This window comes from Solea solea, chromosome 2, assembly GCF_958295425.1.
Source record: "Solea solea chromosome 2, fSolSol10.1, whole genome shotgun sequence".
Lineage (NCBI taxonomy): Eukaryota > Metazoa > Chordata > Actinopteri > Pleuronectiformes > Soleidae > Solea > Solea solea.
The window spans coordinates 8,311,156-8,338,069 of NC_081135.1; the positions used below are offsets into that span (position 1 = coordinate 8,311,156).

A 26,914-nucleotide genomic window follows, 5' to 3' on the forward strand; every position below is an offset into this window, starting at 1 on the left:
ATATTTAGATTAATACATTTACATAAAGACTTACTCTCACTCCACCTACCTGTCCAGCCTTCATTGTAATGTTTCTGTCTGCCTGCCATCAGATCCCGTCGAGGGATCGTCAGGTGAAGCTCCCGAAGCCTAAGAGGAGGAAAATATCCAGATAACAGTGAATGTGTTGGCCCAGGAACGTCCTCAAAGTCTTCAGCGACTTTCTCCGTTCAGCCACGATGTGATCTGAGCTCTCTAACAGGTGCTACACATAGACTTTCAGTGGTACATCATTGTTCCATGATATCAACTTGACTTATTGACCGACCACAGAAGGTGCTGGAAATTCCAATCACCAATACAGTTCTACGATAACAAGCAAAATGAAAAAAAACAAAAATATAGAAAAAAAAGTCAAAAATGGTTGCAATTTGTCTACTGCTCAATGAATTAACTATTTTTTTCTAGTATAATATAGTAAAACAAACAAAAAAAAGCTACAAGCATTACCTTACATATTTAAGAAAAATAGACAGTCCAAATATTTCTGATACATTTTCAATATGTATATAGATAATCCTGAAATTTCATGCTATTAAGAAATGAATGTAAATATTGTATAATGTCATGTACAAGCGTACCTAATGCACATTTTATCTTTTATTGTACAAAACAAAGCAGAAGTGTACCAATGTCTTGGTTTCTATTCAGAAATGCGGTTGCATATGACCGCATGCATAGGATAAATAAGAATACAGCCTAAAGCTTTTATATGATGAACCGTAAGACGTGCTGTTTTTTTATTTTAATTTTTTATTATTATTATTATTATTATTATTTTTAAATAAGGAAACAGCAGTGGAACAGGCATAAGTATTTGAGTCCTCCATTATGACAAGTCACTTCACTCCAGTTGTGTTTATTTGTACTGACGAGATAAAACACATGAATGAACTTTTATGAGGAAGTGTTCAGTGTTCCCCCAAGAAATGACCACCTGCCACACAAGTTTTGGTTAAATCTTAACCATGACAGGAAAATCATGACTCAGAGGGAGAACCAGTTTTGTCTGTTTAGCACGTGAATCGGTTGTGGTTTTATCACAACCGCCAGACAAACGTAAAGTTGGTTACCTGCAGTTTTCAGAAGGAAAAATCCACCCTTAAGCACTTTCATGTTACATGTTATTTTGTGTTGCTTGAGTTTCAGGAGTTTTGCAAGAAATGTTTTAGTGTGAATTAGGTCTGCAATTAATTATTTCCGTAATTGATTAATCTCTCGATTAATTTAATCATGCTCTCAAATGTCTTGTTTTGTCTACAAACCAAAATTATTCAGTTATAATGATGTCATTATATGGCACAAAGAAACCAGAAAATTCAAAAACTATGGACTGGTGACCTGTCTAGGGTGTACTCCCACTTTCGCCCTATGTCAGCTGAGATTAGCACAGCACCTTGTGCGACGTCATGTGGAGCTTAAAGCGGTAGAAGATGGATTGAATAATTGCCAGGTATTGAAAGTGAAAGTTATTTTGGGAAAAGGGGCAGAAGCACTCACTCATTGAACATGTTTTGACAATACTACAGCCATAAAATCAAAATGATCCCGGTTCACGGCCCGATAGTAATGATTGTCATACGAGGGTTAAATAATAAAAAAGTATTATTAAAATAAACCCACTCCTAATCTATTAATTGATTGTCAGAATAGTTTGATAATTGATTTGATTATTTGTTTCAGCTTGAGTCGGAAGTGAGTAAATTTTTTGAGATCTTCCAGAATCATTTTTCTCACAGCACAAATTTGCTGTTGCATGGTCACTGCTCATTTTCCCAAACATGTGCAGTGAAAATGACCATTACTACTCACAGATGTGAAGTAAAAAAGCCTCTCTGCGACAGAATGAGACACAAAACATTTGACATTTCAAAATGTGCTGATTCTCTGACTTAAAAGAGCACTGTTCTGGCTGAAGTGAAGTTTAAAATTGTGCAGACTATAGTGAAAAACTCTCTTTATAAATGTAGGATCATTATCTACATTAATCATGTAACTGTGTTATTGCAATAAATAAGCAGTCAGTTGATTGGCATGATATTTATCCCTAATTAATCTTAATTAATCAATATACTGATTGCAGCTTCTCTCTTGAGAGGATTTTCATTTGATTAGTTGTAAAGTGATTAAATAGGATTTCATTGCCATGTAGGAAGGAAATCATGATATTTGAGGGCCTTGTTCTTGGTATTCCAATGGTGCATCGTAAACATTGAATTAAATCAGTACAGTAATCTGCAAGATGGTCAAAATAATCACCAGTTGCAGTGGCAAATGTAGACATTTTATCATTGTTCCATGTCGGCAAAAAATGCTTCTTAATAAGATCAGGTCATTAATAATAAATGTAGCGGGAAGTATGTATCTTTTGGTTAACTAAAGAAGTAAAACTCCTCAAATGCAACACAAAATCTCCACAAACTGTGCATTTGGGTGGATTTTTTTCCATCACCTCCAACCATGAATCAATAAATTGTCTTATTTGGTCTTTGTGATTATGTTCTAGAACTCATTTGTACAGTGATTTGTTTTAGGTCCATGACTGTAGTCATTTTCGACACGACTCTAGCTTTAGGTAGAGTATCCAACCTCAGAGGCAAAGGTTAGATTATCATGAAAAGAACACTAACTTGGTTTTCAAGAGCAGTGAAAGTATTTCTCGCATTTAGGGGCCTTGCGTGAGAGTGTGTGTGTGAGTGGGTGTGTGTGTGTGTGTTTTTTTTTTAATTTCTTTCTATCTTTTTGTTATTGATGTAAATTATTTATGTACAGTATTCCATATTTATTTTAAGCTTTACAAATATGCTAGATGGCAATAATACTACCAAGAGTTGAGAACTCAAGCCTTATATGTGTATATGTATGTTTGTTTTTTTTAACAAGTGAGAAGCTCATGTATTCACAGTCCATTACAAAGGTCATGTTCCCTTTTATTTAAAAAAGTGAGTATTGCCGATAACTCCTCTTTTTTTATTTACAGTGAGGCTTTTTAAGTTGCTTGTTTTTTGTTACAGATTGTCTTTTTTTTTTCTTTTTTGTTGAAGACCGTAAATATTTATGAAAATGCATGTCTGAAAGGGCAGTCGTCGTCCATGTTGGTAATAAATGCAGTTGTAAAACTATGAACGTTTCAAGTCGAAAATGGAGAATCTGAAATTTGACGTACTGTGATGCACGGAATTGGGGACTGTGGAAGAACTCGTGTACGCACACAAACACACACACAGGTGCTCCTCTAGATCAAAATCAACTAACAACCTAAAACACTATGTTTTATCAAGTGCAATATACCAATCAATGACAAAGAACAACTGTTTAGAAACTTGTGCACACTCAAAAAACTGGGACTGTAGTTTTTGTCTGCCTTCAAAACAATTTATCTGACCTCACCCTAGAGCCATGGAGTAGTGATTTGTTTGCAGCTTTACATTTAAACACATCTACAACTGGTTAAAAATAATGTATTTAATTTGTACTGAGGTACTCCACTCTTAACAATTTCTGATTGATATCTGATTCACACATCAAACCTCCAAAATAGAGTTCCTCTGAAATGCCATGACATGAAAATGACCTGCATTTAGGTTGAGGACCAGATGAACAAATGACTTTTGATCATGGTAAAAATCTAATTCTACTACTTTTAACACTACTGTTCATTTTTGTCCTCTCAAGAAATGCTCAGAATCAGTCAAAAATATTAATTACAGCCAAGTTAACATGTTTGTTCGTGTTATGTCACTCTTTAGAACCTTAAAGTTACATGTACTGTATTTTCTGGTGAGATTTCTCACATAGTTCAAAACATATCTGACTTTATTTATGATGTGCACACTGAAAAACTCCCAAGGCATTTTGAAAAAAATCTGACATCATTTGCTAAATAAAAAAAAAAGTGGGCTTTAACCAAATTTAACATTTTAAGATACTGTTTGCTAGATTTGTGAAGAGGGAACATCTTGTTATGGAAGCCATCCTTTTTTTCAAAATGCCCCTTTTTTTTCCAGTGTTCACCCTTTTGAGAACCTTTTAGTTTTTACTGTATTCCGTGGCGAGAAAATCTTCCGTTCCTTTTCGGAATGTGACGTTCGGTGTCGAACATGTGAGCTCTTTCAGTAAAGTTCATTCTGCCTTTTTCCCCTCCCATATTTTTCTCTTTGTGCAATGACATGCAGGAACCCCGTCTCTTGTTGGGAACCCATGTGTTTTGGATCTGTAATATCAGTTTCACGTTATTTGTGGTCAAGAGTTCAAACCGTTTTTTTGTGTTCGGGTCAGTCTGTGCAGTCTATTTTTTTTCCCTCTTCATGCCAGTGATTGTGTGTGTGCTGAGTTGTGTGTGTGATATTTTTATTTTTTATTTTTCCTGCTGGTGAACTATGTTTTGAATCTCTGCTCTCTTTTCCACCCTTCCCTTGTCAGTATTTTATTTTTTCAACTTGTAATTAAGTATATATTTTGTCACTAATATATACTTTCAAAAAAAAATAGACTTGCGTGAAGTATGATGTGCACTTGATTGCTCTTGTTCATTTTCCTTTTTTTGCATTAATGTGGGCTAGGGATAGTTTTGTCGGAGTCCATTATTTTGAGATTGTTTGGACTTTTTTTAATGGTTTGATGTAAGCAGCATTTTTTTGTAAATATTGTGAAACATTACAGGTCATGCAGTGATGTAACATTTTGAACAATGTTGCACAGATGTTTAAGATATTAAAAACATGTTCACTCTTACTTGTACGTGTATTGTAGTCTGTTTCCTTTAGGTTCCTCTTTGTTATAGGGGTTCATTGTGAGTCATGACTGAAGTGTGGCGCAAGATCATTTAAAAAGGGTATGTTTTGTCACACACTGCCATCTATTGGGCAAATAGGAGAGCACACGTTTAATGTCTGTTAAAGTCCATTTATTATAAATATAGAATGAAAAGATGAGAGCTTGTAAATGTTATACAAATAATATTTTTTATACAATTATGCTCAGTATATATTCTATTAAAATATGTATAAATATTAAATCAGTCTAAACATGGTAAAGTGGGTTTTTTATCAACCAAGTACTTACATTTAAATTAAATACTGTCTTGTTTTCAATATTGTTTATTATTTCAATATATCTTTTATCTAAACTTTTGGCAACTTGGTGCGTATACATTTGAGATAATCACTTTTAAAACATGTAAAGTAAGAAATAAACAAATGTCGAGTTAAAATATGTGTAATTTTGTTGTGATGTAGAAATGTGGGACTATTAAAAGGGTAAATGTATGCCATTTTTAATTTCGCCTAGTTTTACATGTTATAACGTACACATATCAATATAAAACTTTCTATCCATTGAACTAAAGGTCGGGTGTTTGAGGTTATAAAGCGTTTTAGGACATATTTTTGTTGGCGCGCGTGCACAGGAGCTGCTCAGTGATGGTGGTGCTGATGCAGACCGCGGGAGCGCGCCACGGTTTCCCCTGCAGGGGAACGCGCGTTTATTGCGAGAGTCAGCGCGATGCTGCGGCTCTTTCTCCGTCTGCGCATCCTCCCCGGGCTCTGCAAACAAACACAGACGCAGACACAGTCTCCGCTGGAGGACGCAGCGCTGCGGTTGATCCACTTTGGCCATGACGCACCCGATTCAACCCCGACATGTTCGGTTTGGATGAAGGACGCGTTGCGCATCAGAGGTTATTAAACCAGCAAGCCCCCCGTTTTAGCTCCGGGACCGGTTTGTTGGCAGAGGATGCTTTTCAGTCCCTGTCATAGTCAAATCTGAACTGTCAGCTGACCGGGGACGCAAGGATCAACACCGAGGCCCCACTGCAGGCCACACAACCCGAAATTACGCACCCGGCTGCCTGAAACACAGTGATCCTCACCTGTTTTATTCGGAGCAGCGGTGTAAACAGCATCAGCAGCATCAGCAGCAGTCATGATGGACGCAGCAGAGTGTGGGGTGAGAGTGATGTGTCGCTTCAGGCCTTTGAACGAGGCTGAGATCAACAGAGGAGACAAGTACATCCCCAAATTCAAAGATGAGGACACCGTGGTGATAACGGCAAGTCTGTGTGCACATTACTCACATGTTGATACTGCTTCTGTGTGTGTGTGTGTGGTGCTGAAAATACAAACACTGCAGTATGTTGAGGGAGAAACTGTCCTGTGGCTCTACAGATAGGCAGTGAAGCAAGTGCGTAGTAAATAAATACACTTCTAATTTATTTATTTTTCTTTACATTTACATTATGTATTTATATTATATGTTACTGCAGATTCTACATTAGTTCATTTAAAAAAAAAATGGTTTTGTTCTTTCATTTGATAAAATATAAGAGATTGATAATAATGATGCGCAAAATTACTATTGAACAACACTTACGTTCTGTCATTCCAATCTGCTTTTTGTGTCTACAGTGCAGTGCAGTGTGCATGTATGTATTTTAGATTCAAACAAACAAACATTAACAACTAAGTATGAAATATAATACATGTCTTTCCATGTCATACGTAAACATATGAACATAATTTTAAAGTTCTATTCGGATGACGCCGATTAGCAAATGGCACAAATTGGTTTTCCTCTACTTTAATATCATTTATTAGTACTGCTGTAGTTAACTTCCTGTTTTATTTTGAAGCGTTTTTTCTCCATGTTTCTGCTGCGTTTTACTTCCTGTCCTTGCGTTTCCTCCTGATTAGCACCACCTGTTTTCCATCAATCATCTCTCAGTTTGTACTGCAGCCTCTCCCTCAGTTGTCAGTAAGTGTTGAGCGTCATTTCTCATGTTTTCTTTTCCTACTTTGTGACTCGTCTTTTTTTTTTTTTTTTTAGACCGTGTCTAAGTCAACGTTAGCATTTTTCCTCTCCTCACGTCTGTGAGTGTTTACCAGCTCACTCCTCTTCTGCCATACCTTCGAGCATCATGTCACCACCTCGTACCATCACATGTTCACTGTGGAGCTTTGTCACCGTGTCAGAGGTTTCCTTTCTTCAGTTTGAGGCTCAGAGAGAGAGACTGTTTCTACCCTTAAGTGCTGACAACCGTATTTCACCGCATTTTCCCCAGAGAGTAACACGTCAGTGGTTGGACAAGGGCAGGAGGACTGATGGATGGTCAGGCTGAAAGAGCCTGGGTGTGACTGGACACAATTTCAGCTCAGGTTTTCTCAATTTAGAACAACATCCTGATAGAAAAGAGCAGTGTTTAGTCCAGAGTCGACCAGATGTATATATTGTGACTGGGTTGCAGTGGAGAAAGAGTAGGCTACCGCATATATAAAATCAAGAACACTAGTTTAATTGCATGCCAATTTTCAGCTCCTATTTACAGATTCAGAGCCACACATTGTAATCAACTAACATGCACATGATGCAATTATATTTTTCTAGTATATTGTGTTGAAATTGGCCATTCTGCATCATGGATACTTTGTTTTTCTGTATGTTATGTACATTCTCATGCTAATAGTTTGACTTTTATATTAAAACGTACTATAAAGCATGAGTTACCTTTTAATGGTTAATTTGGCCATAAACTACTATATTTTACTCGCTGTTTCTGCAGTGTTTATATTTACACAACAGGTTAATTTGGATAAATTGCAGTAGATCCATCCATCCTGCTTATTTCAGTATATTTCAAAGTTCTTGTACTATTAAAAACTATATCAATATATGTCATCATAATGCCAGATAAATGTAAAGTAAATGTCCTGACATTGCAACAGACCTCTTCCAAATATTTTAAGTAAAAACATCCTTAATAAAACACAAAATATGCACAAGTTGACAGAAATAGTTTATTTCCCCATATCTAGAGCAGAAGTTTGCATGGTTTTTAAGAAATGTCACCTTTCTGAACTGTTTTCTTAGTAATGTCTGGCTAGAATGCACAAGTGAAGATGAAATGTGTTGCTTGAAGAGCTGTTGTTTGTTCTTTTATCACTTGTGTGATTGTAATTTTTTGTATGTTCGTGTGAAACAGGGTAAACCCTACGCGTTTGACCGTGTACTGCCTCCGAACACGTCACAGGAACATGTGTACGACCAATGTGCCAAACAGATCGTTAAAGGTGCAGTATGAAAGTTTACACCTACCACAAAACATCATTCTTAGTTAACTTATGTTAATCTACTGCAGAGATCAGCAAACATACCCAATCTGTGCACCATTACTTATACTGAACTCTTCATCATTACTAGTCATTATAATTGTATTTTGTCTACTTTACTGATTAATTGAATACATCTGCAGGCTTTGTCTTCTGTATTGTTACAATTTACTATCTTATCAATTCTAAAGAGTAATACAAAGTTTTATAAATGTACATTAAACTGTTTAGAAATAAAAGTAGTGTTACTTTAGTAAAAACAGTGGTGACGGTGTCAGTAACATATCAGCAGATGTGGACAGAGTGTGGTAGTGTGATGTAGAATAGTAGTAAGATTTGATTTAATATTTATGATTTACTTAAAAGATGGTTGTACTACAAAACGTATAGCCATGGTGATATAAACAGTAGTTGATTTATCATTAATACTTTGAATTTATGTTTTATGTGTGTGTTTTTATTTTTGTGATTGTAGATGTGCTGGGTGGTTACAACGGGACCATCTTTGCATATGGACAGACGTCCTCGGGGAAAACACACACCATGGAGGTGAGACTCATTCAGTCCAGTCAGTGTAGTTCCTATCGTCTGTAATATCTCAGGCCAGATTGATTTGAAATCAGCAATTTTATATAAAAAATTTTATATTAATATTTATATTATTAATAAATATATTAATCACCATTGATCAATGCCAGAGTTCAGGCTGTTATGACTGCCAGTGACCCGTCATCTGGTCAGAGGATTACTGCAGTGATCGTTGTGTAACAGATGTACTCTAAACCCACTGCTGGTCTTACAATTCAGCAGTTGAGATTTGAGGAATCAAAGTGTATCCCAAAGCATAAAAAGTGAAAGTCACTGACTCTCCGGCTGTTCTGTTAGAAGATCAACATCAAGCAATTTAATTCTGCTAGTACGCTAATCCGCCAAGACTCTTTTTAATCGTCTGGGATCTGTGATGACAACACAGATTTAAATGTAAGTGTTTAAGAATTAGTGACATCCAGGGATGAGACTGCAGATTGCGACAAACAGCCTGTTCAGGCTGCTGTAGAAACATGGCATCAGAAAATGGCAGCCACCATGAAGCAAGACTCTTGTCTAAAGTGTATAAAAGGTTTATTCTTTTTATTTTTAAGTGATTTAATGCTAACATTTACTTATGGGTATTCATTTCTGTTGATGAAGCCCCCCAAAATGTTACACTCGTACTGCATTTTTCGAGTATACTCCATATTTTTTCCCATATAGCTTCGTTACATCAACTCACATCAACTTTGTGTTTAGGGCAAGCTCCACGACCCCCAGCTGATGGGAATCATCCCCCGCATTTCCCACGACATATTTGACCACATCTACTCCATGGACGAGAACCTTGAGTTTCATATCAAGGTGAAACAAAACAAAAATGTTTCTTTCTTTCTTTCTTCCTGCCAAAATCCCCTAGGAATTATTCGCAATTTATTGAGTTTTGCTAACTTTTGATCAATGTCACATAGATTACACATGCCAATTTATCAACTTAAGTCATTTAAATTAGGCCCCTTTTCACATTCAGAAGTTTAAGAATAAAGATGTGTGCATTTATGATGTTTAAAAAGTTGGTAAACATAGATGCTGTTTGTTTGTGCAGGTCTCTTATTTTGAAATCTACATGGACAAGATCAGGGATCTGCTGGATGGTATTTGTGCAACTTTCAGGATATATTTTAGTGATACTTAAAAACAGTTTTATTTAAACCTGATCTTTGTTCTGTTTTAAGTGTCGAAGACGAACCTCTCAGTGCATGAAGATAAAAACAGAGTGCCCTATGTCAAGGTGGGTAAAACTGTATTTGTAATGTACTTTGATATTGTTTGTTAATCCTAATGACGGACAGAATGAAGTAGTGTTCTGCAGCAACAAAAATGGTAACCCACTTTTTAAAGATACCCACTTCAATCACATTTGACTATTTTTTTTATTGTCGTTTCTGTAACACCCAGTATTGGTCAGGTCAACCAGACATTTCCAAGAGTTTGATAAACAAGTCACATCATTTTATGCATGTCTTATTTAATAAAAATGAATTCAATGTTTTTTTTCCCCCCTCTCTCAGGGTTGTACTGAACGCTTTGTGTCCAGTCCAGAGGAGGTAATGGACGTTATTGATGAGGGCAAAGCCAATCGCCACGTGGCAGTGACCAGTGCGTATCCCTGCATGATTACTTGAATAACTTGAACTGTGTATGTCTGTGTGTTCCTATAAAGCTCCTGACCACCTGTAAAGTTGTTTTAAAAAATAATTTTTTCAGACATGAATGAGCACAGCTCCCGCAGCCACAGCATCTTCCTCATCAACATCAAGCAGGAAAACATTGAGACAGAGAAGAAACTGTCTGGGAAGCTCTACCTGGTGGACCTGGCTGGCAGTGAGAAGGTCAAATCAGTGAAATGGAGCCTATGTTTAGTTAAAGGTGGTTGTTTTTTACTTTTATGAAGTAATATGTTTTTAAAAAGCAAATACTGTCTGTCTGAACAGGTCAGCAAGACTGGAGCTGAGGGAGCAGTGCTCGATGAGGCAAAGAACATCAACAAATCTCTGTCAGCGCTGGGAAACGTTATCTCAGCTCTGGCAGAGGGAACAGTTGAGTCTATCATAATTGTGTTTTTTCATAATGAAAGAAATCTCAATAACAAGCAACGCTTTCTCAAGGTTGAATGTCATCAGACAAAGGTGAATTTTATTTTTCAGAAAAGCCATGTGCCATACCGAGACAGTAAGATGACTCGCATCCTGCAGGACTCTCTGGGAGGAAACTGCCGAACCACCATCATCATCTGCTGCTCGCCATCTGTCTACAATGAATGCGAGACCAAGTCCACGCTCATGTTTGGACAGAGGTACAGTGCCCATTATAAAAAATCTTTTTAATATTATGTATTCTTCTGTCTACATAAATATTTGCAATGATATTGTAAGGTATTGCTATAACACAAAGAATATTTATCTATTATATCTGGTTATCTCTGTCCTTGCACAATGCTGCCTGCACTTTTCTGTTTGAACCGCTGGCATACAGTGCGAGTCTTGATATTATCAGTGATTTCTTGAGAAATGAAGAGGCAGGTCTTTCTTTCCCTCCCATTTTCAGATAAAATCCTGTGTTTCAGTATGAAATTGTATTATTTTAACAATTGTGTAATTGTTTAATCTTTAAACAAATATACCCACTCAGGAAAAACGTTGTCCCATTTTGGGTCGACTATGGTCCAATAATATGAATATATGCTTCCACCTGGGTTCATTTAAAAAATAAAATAAAAAAAGGCTCCTTTTTATTGTTTCGGAGATGAACTTCCTCAACCTTGACAAAAACAAAACTGACATTATTTTGACAATCTAACTCCTAAATGCAACAGAAAACACTTGTGAGCAGAGCTGACAGATGGCTGGTCAAGCACAGTGGCTCCGTTTTGTCCAATTGTAAATGTAGAGAATGACACAACCGGTCTTTCACAGTAACAAGCAAATCCACTACGATGCACAGGTCTATGGCTGAGGTCAGTGCTGGAAAGTAGAAACCAGATGGCTCCGAGTTTCCCGCTGTGCATCCTAGTTTCTTCTTATTTATAGATTCCCATTGAAACCTACGTCACCTTGTTTTGTTTTCCACAAAACTGCATAATTCCTGCTGTGTATCATTGGTCTTTCCGCTTTAATTGTTGTTCCAACCAATAATACATATCATTTATCTGTTTTATTAATGCAGACGTGATACTGCATGACTATAATGTATGACATGAAAAATTCCACAACGTAAACGTAGTCAGTTGAAAGTCACTAGTTTTTCACTTTGGTGGTAAACGTGCATCACTCACAACAAAGTGAGTTTAAACTGCTTATATAATGACCATTAGCAGCAGTGATGGATAAGATGGCTGCTGAACAAGTGCTGTGCAGCCATCTGCCCCCACTGCCATGGAGAGGAAATTAGGTTTTCCACTCATTATAGAGAAAATGAGTAAATCATGGTTTACTAGTGAGGTTTAGTGAAAAGCAAGAATGTGTTCCAGTGTTTTTAATGACAATAAAACTGAGAAATCTTTATTTTTATCCATTAAAACTGTTGATTCAGTTCCTCATGCAACCTTAAACTATGACAACAATGCTTGGGCTCAAACACAGAATGAAACTCAAAACTGTATGGTTTAGACTTGTATCATGCATGTGACAATTAGATTTGACTTGGAATGTTTATTTTAATAACAAAAAGCAGAACAGAAGAGAAAAATGCAACAAAGATACTAAAAGTTGTAGGCTAAAGCCTCATCTGCAACAGATTTTATTATAAATGTAAATTATTTATCACACATTTGGAATGGTTAATTTACCAGTTCAGAGTATTGGTTGTCACAGATATGGCTGTGAATTAGTTACATTATTATACACAAATTTGCTCTTATTTTGATTTGAATCATGATTTTTTTTTTCTGCTATCTTTAAAAAGTGGGTCTCCTTTTAGAAAGTCTTGAAACTTTGCTTTAAAACATTGTAAATTTGCATTTTAGGGCAATACCTTTTATTAAACTTGTTTTTTTATTAGGTTGCTGATCCATAAGACTACTAAATACTAGTTAGTAGTTAATGTTAGCATATTTTTTATTAATGAAAGTCTATATTTTCAGGTTTAGGATGAAGTAACTCTTTGTACTTGTGTCTAATTGGGCACAATAGAAAGGCTTCAACTCAATCAGTCCATTTCTGATCTGTCTGTTCAGAGCCAAGACCATAAAGAACACAGTGTCTGTGAACCTGGAACTGACAGCTGAGGAGTGGAAGAAGAAATATGAGAAGGAGAAAGAGAAGAACAAGGGCCTGAAAGGCATCATCCAGAAGCTGGAGGCTGAACTCAACCGCTGGAGAAACGGTGAGATGAAGAAAAGCAAAAAGGCAAAACTAAAATGAAATACAAACGGGTGTAAAGGTGCCATACCAGAGCATGTAGTGACCAATCATAGGCGAACGCTGCACCAGAAGAAGAAACAGAACCTGCGGCCATTGCTGTTCAGCAGATAAATTTAAATGACACACAGTGAGTCAAAACTTGGCTGCATAAAGGGCCAGTTTATGTTGTGCTGCACTACCCTAAAAATCTGTTAAACAATACTTTTGCCTCAGTATACGATCAGTCCAATAATGTCTGTGTTAACATGTTATATGAACTATTGCTCAGCACAACAGTCTGTTTTTGTTCTCTCTTATCCAAGACTGCAGTGTCTCCTCTTCACAGCATCCCTTAGCCTTCCATCTCTGTTGCATGGTAACCACAGAGACCCCACCTCTTTCTCTCACTCTCTCTCTCTGGCCATTTTTTATTTATTCCCTTGATGCTGGTAACGCTCCCACACCTTAACAACAAATCAGCTGCAGAAGCAGCTTTAGAGCCCAAACACTTGCAGAAACGCATACATTTAGTACACACACAGGTTTGCAGAGCTATTCTTCTGAGGTTACTGCATTCACTTCTGTTCATTTGGAGAACCTAAACAAAGTGTTAACCATAACCAGCTAATATTTAAGCCTAACCACAATTCTGTTTCCATGAGTACACACCCTGACAAGGTGGTTGTTCATGCCAGAAAAGCTCCTAAAGAAGTAACAAACGCACACACACACACACATTATGCTGATGCGTGACTGTGACATGACTCAGCCTCTGGCTGCTTACCAAACTTTTTAAAAAAATGCAGCATTTCACCTTTTCCGGCCATCATCCGTTCTGTTGTCTCCTCTACTGTTTGCTTTCATCCGTATTGAACCAAACCTCAGTAAAAAAGTTAAATTATTGAAACACCAGTATCACAAACACAGACTGTCATAGCAAAATCATATTACTTTGGGTCTGAGTACAGTACAACTGATGCATATGGTAGTCTCTTTATATCTGTGACAAAATATAGTAATCATTGGATCGATAACAAAACAGCAAATATCCGTACCACTACATGTGACAATTTCTTTATTTCCTCATGCACAAAGAAGAAAAAGAACAGTACTATAGAAGTGAAATTTATTACTTGATTAATTATTATTCAATACATACAGGCAAGAAACTGATTAAAATACACTTGCACCAGCCTCTCAAATTTGAATATTTTGAGTACCTTTTATACCCAATGGTTTTTGGGGAATTTTGACTTTAAAGACAGGATTTTTTTCATTTTAGACTTGTAGTTGTCCATAGATGGAAAATCTATTGATACAAATGGAGACAAATGAAGAAAATTAGATTTTTAAATTAAATGGAGACAGGGGGGCCTCATTTCCAACTCTGGGTTCACATTATACATGCTTTTGTGGCTTTAACTTTCAATTCCACCATATATTGGTATTTTTAATCAACCTACATAACATAAGTAAGGATGTTGTTTTCTCGAATAAATAATTTTTATTTTCTCCTCTGGTGCCACTTCCCATTTTTCCCACTATTGAGACTTTGTATTTAATGAGCCTCACAGCGCTTCTCATGGTTTTTAGTCTTGGTATATAAAATGTGCTTGAAGAAGTTGACCTAAATCACAAACCCCCTTTATTTGGTTCCATTTTGAGATTTTAAAAGTTTTTTTTGATTGACATGTTCATTTCATTAATGGGTGAGTGAATGATCCAACAGACAAGTGTATATTTTACAGGTGAGAACGTTCCAGATGAGGAGCAGCTGAGCTCCAATGATCAGAAGAGCACTGAATACGACAACACTCTCATCATCGACAACCTGCAGCCGCCTGCGGGAGGCGTGTCCATCGGCAGTGAGGAGCACAGCAAGTATGAGGAAGACATCAGCAACCTGTACAAACAGTTGGATGACAAGGTGAGACACTCCTCCACAACCTTTTCTATATTTTCCATCCATCCATAACTCTAAATTTCTTGTTTTATGTGGATGATATTTTATTGTTAGAAAGGAAGATAATTATGGTCTAAAATAAGATGCATACATCTTAAAAGTCTAATTTTTGTTATTATTGACATTGCCTTTAAACTCCATATTTTTGCAGGATGATGAGATCAACCAACACAGTCAGCTAGCTGAGAAACTCAAGGAGCAGATGCTGGATCAGGAAGAGGTTTCTGTTTTACTGCAAAAGTTGATGCATCTATCAGCTGAACAGTGTTGACATGTCTTCCATGTGTTTACTGTCACCTAACATCCTACCAGCTACTGGCATCAACACGTCGCGACTATGAGAAGATCCAGGAGGAGCTGTGCCGGCTGCAGGCGGAGAACGAGCTGGCCAAGGAGGAGGTGAAGGAGGTGCTGCAGGCCTTGGAGGAGCTGGCTGTCAACTATGACCAGAAGAGTCAGGAGGTGGAGGAGCGAGATCAAACCAACCTTCAGCTGACTGAGGAGCTACAGCAGAAGACAGTGAGTCAACTAGACAATTTTCACTTTTTATGCTGAATGTAACCTGTGTGTTTGAAATTGGATCTTCTTTCTGATCTGTTTATCTTTGGCAATATACAGATCCTTTGGCATTGTTGCCTTACAGAAAGAAAGTCTCGGTTCAACTCCAAAGTGTGTTGAATCTGAGCGTGAATGGTTGTTTCTCTCTATATTGTCCCCGTAATGGACTTGTCACCTGTTCAGGGTGTACCCTGCCCTTTGTCCTATGTTAGCTGGAATTGGCTCCATCTCGAAAAAGTGAAAGAAAATGAAACCAAAAAATCTGGAAAATATATCCGACAATTTATCCAAAGGGTTCATTGAATGAAGTTCCTCTGGATGTATTTGGGTACAGGTTACTATGTATCATCATAAGCCAAAATAAATATAAACATTCTGTGTGTGTGTGTGTGTGTGTTAATAGGTGTCGATGTCAGCCCTGCAAAGGGAGCTGGGTCAGTTGCAGGAGCTGAATGGTCTGCAGAGAAAGAGAGCGGCTGAGGTCCTTAACCTGCTTCTGCGAGACATCAACGACATTGGCGCCATCATTGGCACCAGTGATGTCAAGGTTGCCGCGGTGTGCACAGACCCACACACATACATTATCAACACCCACACGAAAATCATTTTACACACTGACACCCAAACCTCTCCTCTGTGGCCCCCCTCCTATTTCAGTCCTCGGAGACGAATGGGAATGGCTTAGCAGTGGAGGAGGAGTTCACAGTCGCTCGCCTCTACATCAGCAAGATGAAGTCCGAAGTCAAGTCACTGGTCAACCGCAGCAAACAGCTGGAGAGCACTCAGGCCGACGCCCACTGCAAAATCCAGGCCAATGAGAAGGAGCTGGCATCTTGTCAGCTGCTCATCTCCCAGGCAAGTTTCCCATGGTAACCATGGTCACATGATGGCTTTTGCTGTAGCAAGATTTAAATCTGTTAAGTTCAGTTTTTTTTGATAAACTTTGGTATTTTTAAGATTTATAGTTTCACATAAACTGACTTTTGTTTTGAGATAGAATTTAACTATTCTATCTCAAAACATTGTTCTGGCTGAACAATGTAGTTTACACCAACTTTTTCCATGTTTGTGTTTACAGCACCAGGCCAAGATCAGGTCTTTGACTGACTACATGCAGAACATGGAGCATAAGAAGAGGCAGCTGGAGGAGAGTCAGGATGCCTTGACTGAGGAACTCGCCATCCTGCAGGCTCATGGTCAGTACACAACTTAACCCTTAAAAAACATTATTTAAAGGTCTAGTGTGTAAGAATTAGTTACAGCTAATGGTGAAACTGCTTTGTCCATTCAGGCTGCTGTAGGAACACATAAGTTCAAGGTGGCTGCCTCCATAAAGCCAGACACTTCTCTAAAGTACATTTTAAAGGCTTATTCTAAGGCTACAAAGCCAAGCAGTTTATAATTCAAAGCAATAATACTATTTTATATACCTATAAAAACATACTTTTGAATGGTATATAATATTTTTGCCAATAAATCACTGGTCCTTTCTTAAATTTGTAAAATAATACATTTGTTGATATCAAGGCTGGAATTAATGCAATATTCTCTAACAGGAATCCTTTTCCAATTTTATATTTGTTTTAGCAAAGGCAGCTTATGGAACAAATGTTATTTTTATGAGAGAAGTTTACAAAGTTAATTCAGTTTCATTTGCTGTGTTGGAGTTTAACTTACACAAGATGAAACATTGCACATTGAGGTAAAAGGATATATCCATAAATGTGATAACAGAAAGTTATTTGTTTTGTATGTTTGTCAGAGAAAAGACAAGAGATGTTGGGACGTGAGAAAGAGGAGGACCTCAGCAGACTGGATGGAGGCGAGGTAATCGGGGTGAACTGCACCAGTGAAATGCTGCAGCTGTCCCATTTTGATATGAACAGTAAGTGTTTAATTTGTCTCTGTCCTCCAGAAAACACTGGAAGAGCAGTTGGAGAGTCAGAGAGAGGCTCATCAGAAGCAGCTCAGCCGCCTCCGAGATGAGATTAAAGACAAGCAGAGGATGCTGGATGAACTGACTGAGTGCGGAAACATCAATATACACACACACACACACACACACACACAAAACCTTTATTTCAAAGCAAAGCAAAGCTATATTTATGTTTCTTGTGTTTCTCTCAAAGTCTTAACCAGGGTCTGTTACTGGAGCAGGAAAGACTCATGTCAGACTATGACAAAATGAAGGCCAAAGAGCAGGAGAAGGATGTAAAGTTGCAGAAATTAATGTAAGTGTCATTTAACACATACATCTGATGAAGCACAGTTTGAGCATCTTTAAGTGTTTTTTTTTAAGTGTCAAAGTGTTTCTGTGCAGGCTGCTGAATGAAAAGAGGGAACAGGCCAAAGAAGACTTAAAGGGGCTGGAAGAGACTGTGGTGAGTCTTTCTGCTGATGTCGAAGTGAGGTTTGTTTATTGTGAGTGAGTTAAAACATGTTTGTAAAGGGGAAAAAAATGAAGGTGTGTATTTGAATATGGAGCAGTGACGTGAGATCTGATCACAAGAGGGGAGACGTGGAGACAGTGGCAGCAGATCACCCAAGTCACATGTCATCAGAGTTTGAGCAGAAACTCTAACAAATGTATTGAAAATAATATGTAATCTGTATTGTCCATGAAGCAGACAAGTGGGATTAAATCACACACTGAGATTTGTACAGCTGTACACTTTCCTATACAGTGTCAGGTTTTTATACATTTTGAACGCCTTTTGGACGCTTGCTACACTATGACATTTTTGATCAACTTTGTATGCCTTGGTATACTATGTTGGTTTTGTGAGATTTTGGGTGCCTTACTGTAACTTTTAGCCACACAGCTTGGTGTGGGTGAAGACCTGTTTTAAAGTGCTTCAATGAATGAATGAATGGATGTCTAGGCAAACCTGTTTATTGATCCTCTGTATTACAATTGGCAAGGCAAATGTTTGATGGTGAGCATGCACCGTGAAGCATTAAAAACTGCGGGATCTCCAAATCAGCCATATAAAGATTCAGCCGCTCCCCTACGCTGCCACCATGTTAAACAATTAAGGTGTATACAAGGTTGTAACAAATACAAAAACACAATCGGAATGGCTCCTACACACTGGTCCCTTAACAAATCTAAATTACACCCTAAAATAATAAAGGAGCCATAAGAGTATTTTTTTGTTGTCATGATCTTTAAACTACCTCTTGAAGTTACAACAACTTTGATATACGTTTTTCTAGTCCTTGTGTTAAAGCTGCGTTGGGTGTACAAGTCAATTTATGTTCGGGTCAATTTGTTACTCTCAACAGTGCTTTTCTGTGGCTTTATCCATTTTTTTGTCCCTTGTCCAAAAATGTCAGACGGGTATTGAACTTGCCTCCATCATCTCATATAAAAATCACTTTCCTGTCCAAAGCTAAGAATGGGCTTCCCTTTTAAGAAAAAGATTGAAGATATGATTAGGAGTGAGAGCTCCCTAGGCACTGATGTCATCAGAATTCTTTATCGGTCTGGCAGAACAGAGCCCAGGAAAGAGAGCACACTTCCATAAGTTCATTACGGTGAGAGGAACTTCCAAGGGTTTTGTCTCAACTTTTTAAACCTTTTTATACAGAACTCCTCTTATAAGTACCTTTCCTTTGACAAACTGGTGAGAAACAATATCCTGTCCATTCCTTCACATGCTCTGGGAACTATGGGAGCTATGCGCCAGATGTTGGATATTGTGATATTGACTACTTTAAAGGGCACATCCATGCAGTAATGGCCTTCCTCAAAATCTCTATAAACCTCAAGTCACAGGTCATCAGCAGCTTCTCCTTGAAGTCATTGTAATGAAATAACAGCTCCTTTAGTTTGATGATATCCTGTTTGCATACATGTATGAGTAGCTGATATTTCTTGTTGAACAAGCCCTGGACGGGATATCATTCTGTCTTTGAATGGCTTTTACGGTCAACTGCATTTGAGGCTGATGTAACATGTTCTTAGCAGATTGAATCCTGTTATGTAGCTACTGAATTGAAAGATGCTGATGATGCTAATCCATTTTGTGTATAATACTTTAAAGTGGCTGTGGGAGTCCTTCCAAAGTTAGGTTGTGGCTGTGTCATGAAAATGGCATCCTTTCCTTGTGAGGTTCCATAAGATCGAGCATCATGTGCATTCACTTTTAGGCAAACATCCCATGTAGGTTCAGGCTTTTGCAATTTGCTCCAGAGTCATGACATTTCCCACTGGCACAGTCATTTGCTTTTGGGTCAAAAAAGTTATTTGTCTATATGAGTTCTTTCCATCTGGGTTCTCCTGTGCACCGATACAAAAAAGTATTGCAGCAGCTGTTGCTCTTTGTGCATCAAGTTCCGTTTGTTCCTTTTATTTTCCTCAGTAAGTCGGTTTCCTCTTGTGCGTTCCTCTATTTGTGCGCGTCTCCTTTTCAAAACAGCCACTTGCTCCATTGAAGCTGCTTTCTCTGCCATTGCTTTTAAATGTGAAGATGAAGTACTAACACTGTCTCAGGAGTAATATCATCTTTACATCTAGATTTTGACTATTATTGCAATTACCATTTTTGTTCACCATCTTCATTACAGGCAATTGCATGTCACCATTTCCTTTTCCAGTTATAATTTGCGTTACTGTTATTTTCAGTTATATATATCACCATTTAGACCATTTTCATTACCATAATTGTCTGAAATTCCTTTTCCCTTTAACCATATTACTATTAGCTCTAATAACTGCATCATTGTCAGTCTTTTATTTTAAATGAAGCCATTATTTCTGCCTCACCTGCTCCTCCTCTGGAAGTTGACATTCAGTAATTGAGGTGTTATGGGGTGCAGAGGCCTTCTGAAATGTTTAAAATGTTGTTGAACAGCTGTGATAAGACATGTGATTTCTGTCTTTAATTTACTTCTTTAAGATTGACTATCCTTTCTTTTTGACGTTTGGTTTAAAATGACCACTTTAGATGCTTTAATATAGTATATTATGTCTGTTCAATGTCATTTCTGATTGATTATACCATGTTTTTGTGACATTTCAGGTGCATTACTGTAAGATACTTTTACAAGTGTACATTTTTGAATCGTTAATTATAGGCTAGCATAAGGAATGTCCATTAAATTCATAGTATGGTGTCTAATTATCTTCAAGCATCACAAATTGACTTGTTCGTACCATAACAGAAACTTTTCACATATTTACACATTCATTGTGTGGCAGTGGTCAAGTGAGTCATATTTATTTAAGACAGCATGTCACAGAAATTTGAAGAAATGTAAAAGTATAGTATGTTGTACAATTACTTCAAAAAATCATTACATTTCATTATATTGTTTAGACTGTTCATTTTATTGTTGAGGATTGTTTAAAGTGATATAAATGTCTGTTCTCTCATTTCAAACCATTGTCGTGATTCTCTTCTCTTAGGCCAAAGAGCTGCAGACTCTGCACAACCTCCGAAAACTTTTCATTCAAGACCTCACCACACGTGTTAAAAAAGTAAATAATCCACCTCTACTTGTTTAATGTTGTTCAGTATCATACACAGAGTTCAGTTTTTCACTGAACCTGTGCTCCGTCTGTTGTGGTCAGAGTGCAGAGCTGGACTGTGAAGAGGGACTCGGCAACATTGCCCAGAAACAGAAGATCTCCTTCCTGGAGAATAACCTGGAGCAGCTCACCAAGGTCCACAAGCAGGTAAATTATTGAATCTCTTGCATAAAAGAAAGTTGTTGAGCTGATTCTGCACATCAGTATTTTGCTTTTTTGTCAAGAAATACTAAGTGTCTCAACTTCAAACGGGAATGTAATGAAAATACTGAGAATATTACGTTAATATTACCGCCCACTGCCGCCATCAGCTGGTGCGAGACAACGCAGACCTTCGCTGTGAACTGCCCAAGCTGGAAAAGCGCCTCCGTGCGACCGCTGAGCGAGTCAAAGCCCTGGAGAATGCGCTGAAGGAGGCGAAGGAGAACGCGATGAGGGACCGCAAACGCTACCAGCAGGAGGTTGACCGCATCAAAGAGGCTGTGCGAGCCAAGAACATGGCCAGGAGAGGCTACTCTGCTCAGATTGGTGAGCTCTTTTTTTTTTTTTTTTTTTTCACACATTCACATTCTTAATATATTCTTGAAACTTGGAGAGATGGATTGAATCTGAATAATGTTTTGCATTTCTTCCCAGCAAAACCAATTCGTTCAGGCCATCATCCACTGTCATCTCCCATCAGCAGCTGCGTCAGAGCCGGAGGCATCTACACCCACAGCCACTAAACCTTCTACAGCAGTTTCATACTGTAAGCACTTTTGATGATGGACATAACCTAGAACTTTTATTTTTTCATGATTAAGCCAATTCTGAACGTTGATATTTGAAATGTAAAGACAGTTTAATCAGAATAGCAACAGTCCTGTTAAAGCTCCTTTGTTCTTCTTGCAGACAGACCAGAAACAATGCAACGCATGCCAACCTGGAGCCACTAATCCTGTCATTGTGACAGTTCACTCTGTCACCACAAATTTGAGTTGCACATATTTAATTTGCTGACTGTAAATATCAGAGGCCTCATTTATAACATGTTGTGCTTTTGCATAAACATGTATAAATGAGTTTCTCTTCTCAAGGATTGCGATATACAAATTAGTCAGGCGACTTTCTTTTATTTTTACGTCTTTGGGTTAATGATTTTTGATTAAACCTTGAAGGCTTTGTGAAGCTTGAAAAGCAAAGTGGAACAAATCAAACTGTAGATTAATAATATTACTAAAGAAAAACATGCTTATTTGCTTTTTTAACAAGTGTATTGTTGTGGTAAAGTTATATAGTTAGAGTTGAGGTTGAAATGTCTTAGGCAGACAATATATAATGCAACTAAAAAGCTTGTTATATTGCTATACTTCCACCACCAAAAATCCTCTGTTGCATTTCTTTACTACTTCCAGTTATGGTGACTTCTTTTGTCGACCTAAAACTGACAATCATCCAAAAAAGATCCACACATTACCATTCAAAAAGTATTTTCATAATCTGTGATACATTACTGATTTACCCTGCTTGAATATTGTTGGGTGAGATTGTGTCAGTTAAAATCAAATGGGTTTTTGACCTCCAAATTCATAAATGGAATTGCATTTAAATGTTTTAGTTGAGTTCCAGGATTTTGAATGTTGAAATTATGAGATGCTGCATATCATTTGGTTGACTGTATTGTATGTATTGTTGCCCTGCAGGGACACTGACCAGCCAATCAGATGTTCCTTGGACTTACTTGCAATACTAGTTAGACTTAATTATGTTCTGCAATCTCTTTTTTTTTTTAAACTCTGCCAAACCTTGTGCCTTTAGAAACACCTGGACCATCGGAGTAACAGATTTCCATTGGTTTTCCTTAGTTTAGCACCTTCAAAATTCTGGACAGTTAAGTCAACATATTTACATATTCAAAGAAAACGTTGTCCTCTCTTCAAAATAAACTCAAAAAGACTGTAATCGACATGTTCCCATTATCCTCTAGTCAAAGTTACATGATGTCAGTTTGCGCTGTGTTGAGCATGTTTTTGAATGTACTTTATCATCTTCGTATTTAGGCAACAGATAATATCACGTACCTGAGCCGGAGATTGTGCGCTTCTTTTTTTGACGTGTAATGATAGCTGCGGTCACGCTGTACACGAAGTATGTAACTGCATGGAGTAAGGCTTTGTGACAAAGGCATGCTCAGGGAGGACAAATTAAGGCTATTTGTATATGCAGTGTGTTTAACATGATGTAGGTTTTAAGTTTAAGGTTTTAAGTCCTTTCGTTTCTTTCTGCTGTCACATCATATATTTAAATAAAACTACAAGAGATGCAATTAAAGCTTATCACATTTTCTTTTGTCAAAGTTATAAAAGGCATAATCGGCTTTCAGATGTTGTCATGATATCATTTTTAATCCCTATACATATATTTCCCTGTTTAACATTGCACATTATCATCATCAGTTTTGGACAGAACAGACAGATGAGGGTATTTTGGTCAGATCACAAGTAAATTAATAAAAAAGAATCGATAAATAATAGAAAAATCTCCTCCACACGAGCACATATAAAGTTCTACATATTGACTACAACAATGTAACAGGACAGTTAAACCATTGTATCTGTACAAGTAGGTTTTCACATGTTTTTGTTTTTTGTTCACATATTTCACATACTTTATGATATACTGCACTTTTGGCCAACATTACACAAGAGCAAACGGTTACAGACGTAACCCTGGTTCTCTGAGTCTTTAAGGGTTCCCGAGGGTGAGGATGCTTACCTTATCTCCAAACGTTGATCAAATAATATTTAAAAGTACATTTACAGGTTTGTTTACTCGCGCCTAAATATTATTTGACCAAGGACACTCGGCTTCAATAGGTTCCTTTTTTTTCCCCTCTGGCACTCACCATGATGCTGGCGGACAATATTTATGTTCTAAAGCCACCACACTGCACATTTTTACTGCAGAGAGAAGTGAAATCAGTTGACAACACATTGTTAGGGCAGTTATTTTTTCTCCAAAAGCACCTTTTGACTATGCCTTTCTCTCTGCTGTCCATTCACAGAACAGGAAAGATGCCAAATCCATGTGCACAATAATGCAGGTAACATTGGAAGTTGTTAAGAATAATATGTCCTGGAGTTTTTACTTTTTATCGTTGCTTATTTTCACAGTATTAACATGTTTCATGATCTTGTTCCAAGTCAAAAGCAACTCGACTTACTTTAAATTCTCACCTCTCCACTCATGGTAAGGATTCCCACGCTGGCACCCATGGACAACAACTTAAATCTCAATATAGTCAGGTTTTTGTCTGAATTTGTCCAATCATTTCATAAAAATATAGATAAAGCTATGAGAGAATGGCTGCTTATAAAGAATTAAAAGTTAAAATAAAGAGTGGGAGGTGTGCATTCAAGTCTTGACTAAATATTATACAATTTAATTTAAGTTTAAATATCAAATATTCTTTATAATTCAAATTTGAGACTTTGAGAGAATAAATAAATGCCTGGTTCACGTTTACCTGCATTCTTACACACGTTCCGACTTCAGTCAGTCAAAAGCTGTGCATAGCAAACGGAGCTCTCGTCGTTCGGTACAGTTCCAACACTGATGCACACACACATTCACATGCACCCTCCACCTTTCCTTTCACGCAGCCACACAGCCCGCACCCATGTGACCCCCCCACACACACCCACACACACAAACACCCACAGAAAGTGATGGCCGAGAAACAGACAAGCTGGACATTATGCAGGTTTATATCTACACCCAGGAGTCGGGGGAGCCGGTGAACTTGTTCCCTTTGTTTGAAGGCCTCCGTGTGGTGGAGTAGAAGTCCACATAGTTGGTGTTGGCTTTGAATTGCAGGGACTGGCTGGCGTAGCCGTCGGGGGAGGACGGGGTGAGGTGGACGGCTTCGTCCTCGTATTGCTCCTCTCCGTAGCCTTGTGGGGACGACAGGTACATTCTGAAGCTGTTGTAGTTCTTCCTGTCTGGCTCGTCGTAGAATGGCTCTGGGTGCTGTGAGAGGAACAAACGAGTGAATTATTGATCCAAGCTTTATGATATTACATCAGTATGTTAACATTCAAGAAGTTGGAACCTGTTTTTGCATGAAAACTCGCACTTAAAACAACCCTCAATTCTCAAATACCTGCATATTAAGGCCATGTGATCCATCTTAAATGTCAGAATCGGAATGTGTTTTAATGCCAAGTAGGTATTAACATTTTTTTTATTGTCATTTTGAGTACTTTAAATATATAAAAAAATATGATGTGAGGTGAGATTCATTACTTTCATTTAATTTAATTTAAAATGGCTCTCACCTGGGATCTTCTCAAATCCTCTCCTGACTGAGAAGAATATGTCCCAATGAAATACGGGGTTTTCTTCTCAGACCCTGAAGTGGAAAATTGAAAACAAATGGAGACTCATCAAGAGTCATTACTACAGTTTTTAATGCACCAGTAAACACCAGATTACAGTGTGAACCTACCTGTGTACTGCTGTTTGTGTAAACTGTTGTCTCCATAATATGTGTCCAGTTGCATAGATGACTGCGCCCTCTGATAGTTGGAATTGTGTCCTCTGATGCCGAGCATCGCTGGTGAAGATGTCGCACTTCCACCTGGGTTAAAAAAAAAAAAAAAAAACACACAAACAAAACCGAATTTTATGAATTTACTTCATAATCTCATCTCAGACGTAAACTGTCTACTTGTATGGAGACGCAGAACAACTAACGCTCACCGGTTTGAATGACGGGCGACATCTGCAGGGGGCTGGTGGGCAGCGTTGGCTGTGAACGGTAGCGATCTCGTTCCAGCGTGGAGACGGGCGTGACGAAGTGGGTGTAGTTCCATCCATCCTGCACAATGTTTACATCAATGAATTAAGCCTTAGTCCTGCACTTCAATATCTCTGATTTAATATTGTTCATTGTTATCATGTTGACTGGTTTTAAACAAGCAGTGCTCTTTTCAGGTTCATTTAAAGCTCCAGTGTGTTGGTTTTCGTTGCTATAGTATAAGCTTTTTACACAATGCTTAACACATTTATTAGACAAGCATGTTACATGTCTCTGTAATGGTTAATGCACCAGCATGTATTTAACCAAAATGATATTTTTAATGCTATAATATAATTATCATTGTTAGCCATGAATTTTCACATTTACAGTTTTACAAAATAATAAAGCACGTTATTATTTCTTGATTAAGATGCCAAATTATAGTTAGTTTGTTTTAGTGGTTGAATGTTATGTTTGATTAATTTCTGATTTCTCAGAGAAGAAGCCCAGTGAGTCGGCTCAAATTCGGGGTATAAAAAGTTGAGTTCAGTTTGTTATTTGACAAATGAATAACAATAACATTTTTAGTTTTAAAGTTTTTGAAAGATTTCTTAAATATTTCTGTTGTCTCGTTTATATGACAGAAACCTCAATGGACAAACCAGCCATTTAGATGTGCTAACACCTAAAAGACGTCCTTTCAGGTGTGTAAAGGCCACTGTAGCTCCCTGACACTCTTGTGACCGAGGCTTGATACTTTCTGACCCAGTATGTGTGAATCTATGTTTGGCTTTTTACACTTACACAAAACAAAATTGATGAATTCATAACTTGTGGCGTCTTAATAAAGTGAACTTTGATAAATGAGATTTTTTTTTGGTACTGACCTGTTTGTAGAGGCTCCTCAGCTCTCTGTACTGCCACAGTGTGTTCAGCACCTGAGCTGCAGCCTTCACAACCTTCATTGAATACCTGTGACGTCACAAAAACAAACACAACTGTGCTATT

General features: G+C 37.7%; 3 protein-coding genes across 10 annotated transcripts in view; 2 read left to right on the top strand and 1 right to left on the bottom strand.

The window, feature by feature from the left end:
• The window catches only part of LOC131448627 (methyl-CpG-binding domain protein 5-like), a 22,823-nt gene extending 18,050 nt beyond the window's left edge, over positions 1-4,773 (top strand). The window contains exon 10 of the mRNA XM_058621239.1: positions 93-4,773. Coding sequence (XP_058477222.1) covers positions 93-155 — 63 coding nt within the window. The 3' untranslated portion in view covers positions 156-4,773. The remainder of the gene's footprint in view (positions 1-92) is intronic.
• Positions 4,774-5,553: 780 nt separating this feature from the next.
• On the top strand, positions 5,554-23,436 carry LOC131448661 (kinesin heavy chain-like). 3 transcript variants are annotated; one of them, XM_058621324.1, is made up of 26 exons: positions 5,554-6,087; positions 8,015-8,102; positions 8,617-8,690; positions 9,432-9,536; positions 9,778-9,826; positions 9,908-9,963; positions 10,244-10,331; positions 10,440-10,564; positions 10,667-10,771; positions 10,880-11,028; positions 12,907-13,055; positions 14,821-14,999; positions 15,187-15,255; positions 15,348-15,554; positions 15,997-16,140; positions 16,251-16,448; positions 16,672-16,789; positions 17,356-17,420; positions 17,509-17,618; positions 17,723-17,824; positions 17,914-17,974; positions 21,004-21,075; positions 21,169-21,273; positions 21,438-21,654; positions 21,763-21,874; positions 22,018-23,436. In XM_058621324.1, exons 1-25 carry the CDS (start codon positions 5,962-5,964, stop codon positions 21,849-21,851), a joined length of 2,850 nt encoding a protein of 949 aa, XP_058477307.1. In that variant the 5' UTR covers positions 5,554-5,961; the 3' UTR covers positions 21,852-21,874; positions 22,018-23,436. The 3 variants fall into 3 exon arrangements, with proteins under 3 accessions (XP_058477307.1, XP_058477291.1, XP_058477300.1); XM_058621308.1 differs by having other exon boundaries at positions 5,555-6,087; positions 15,997-16,149; XM_058621317.1 differs by having other exon boundaries at positions 5,555-6,087; positions 15,997-16,149; positions 22,022-23,436.
• A 55-nt stretch (positions 23,437-23,491) lies between these two features.
• Positions 23,492-26,914, bottom strand: part of LOC131448637 (plakophilin-4-like) — a 41,890-nt gene continuing 38,467 nt past the window's right edge. For all 6 annotated transcript variants that reach the window (XM_058621268.1, XM_058621295.1, XM_058621287.1 and 3 more), the window contains exons 18-22: positions 26,794-26,878; positions 25,867-25,984; positions 25,613-25,744; positions 25,443-25,516; positions 23,492-25,134 (exon numbers count right to left, since the gene is read on the bottom strand). In XM_058621268.1, the coding sequence (XP_058477251.1) occupies positions 24,877-25,134; positions 25,443-25,516; positions 25,613-25,744; positions 25,867-25,984; positions 26,794-26,878 (667 nt within the window). In that variant the 3' untranslated portion in view covers positions 23,492-24,876. The remainder of the gene's footprint in view (positions 25,135-25,442; positions 25,517-25,612; positions 25,745-25,866; positions 25,985-26,793; positions 26,879-26,914) is intronic.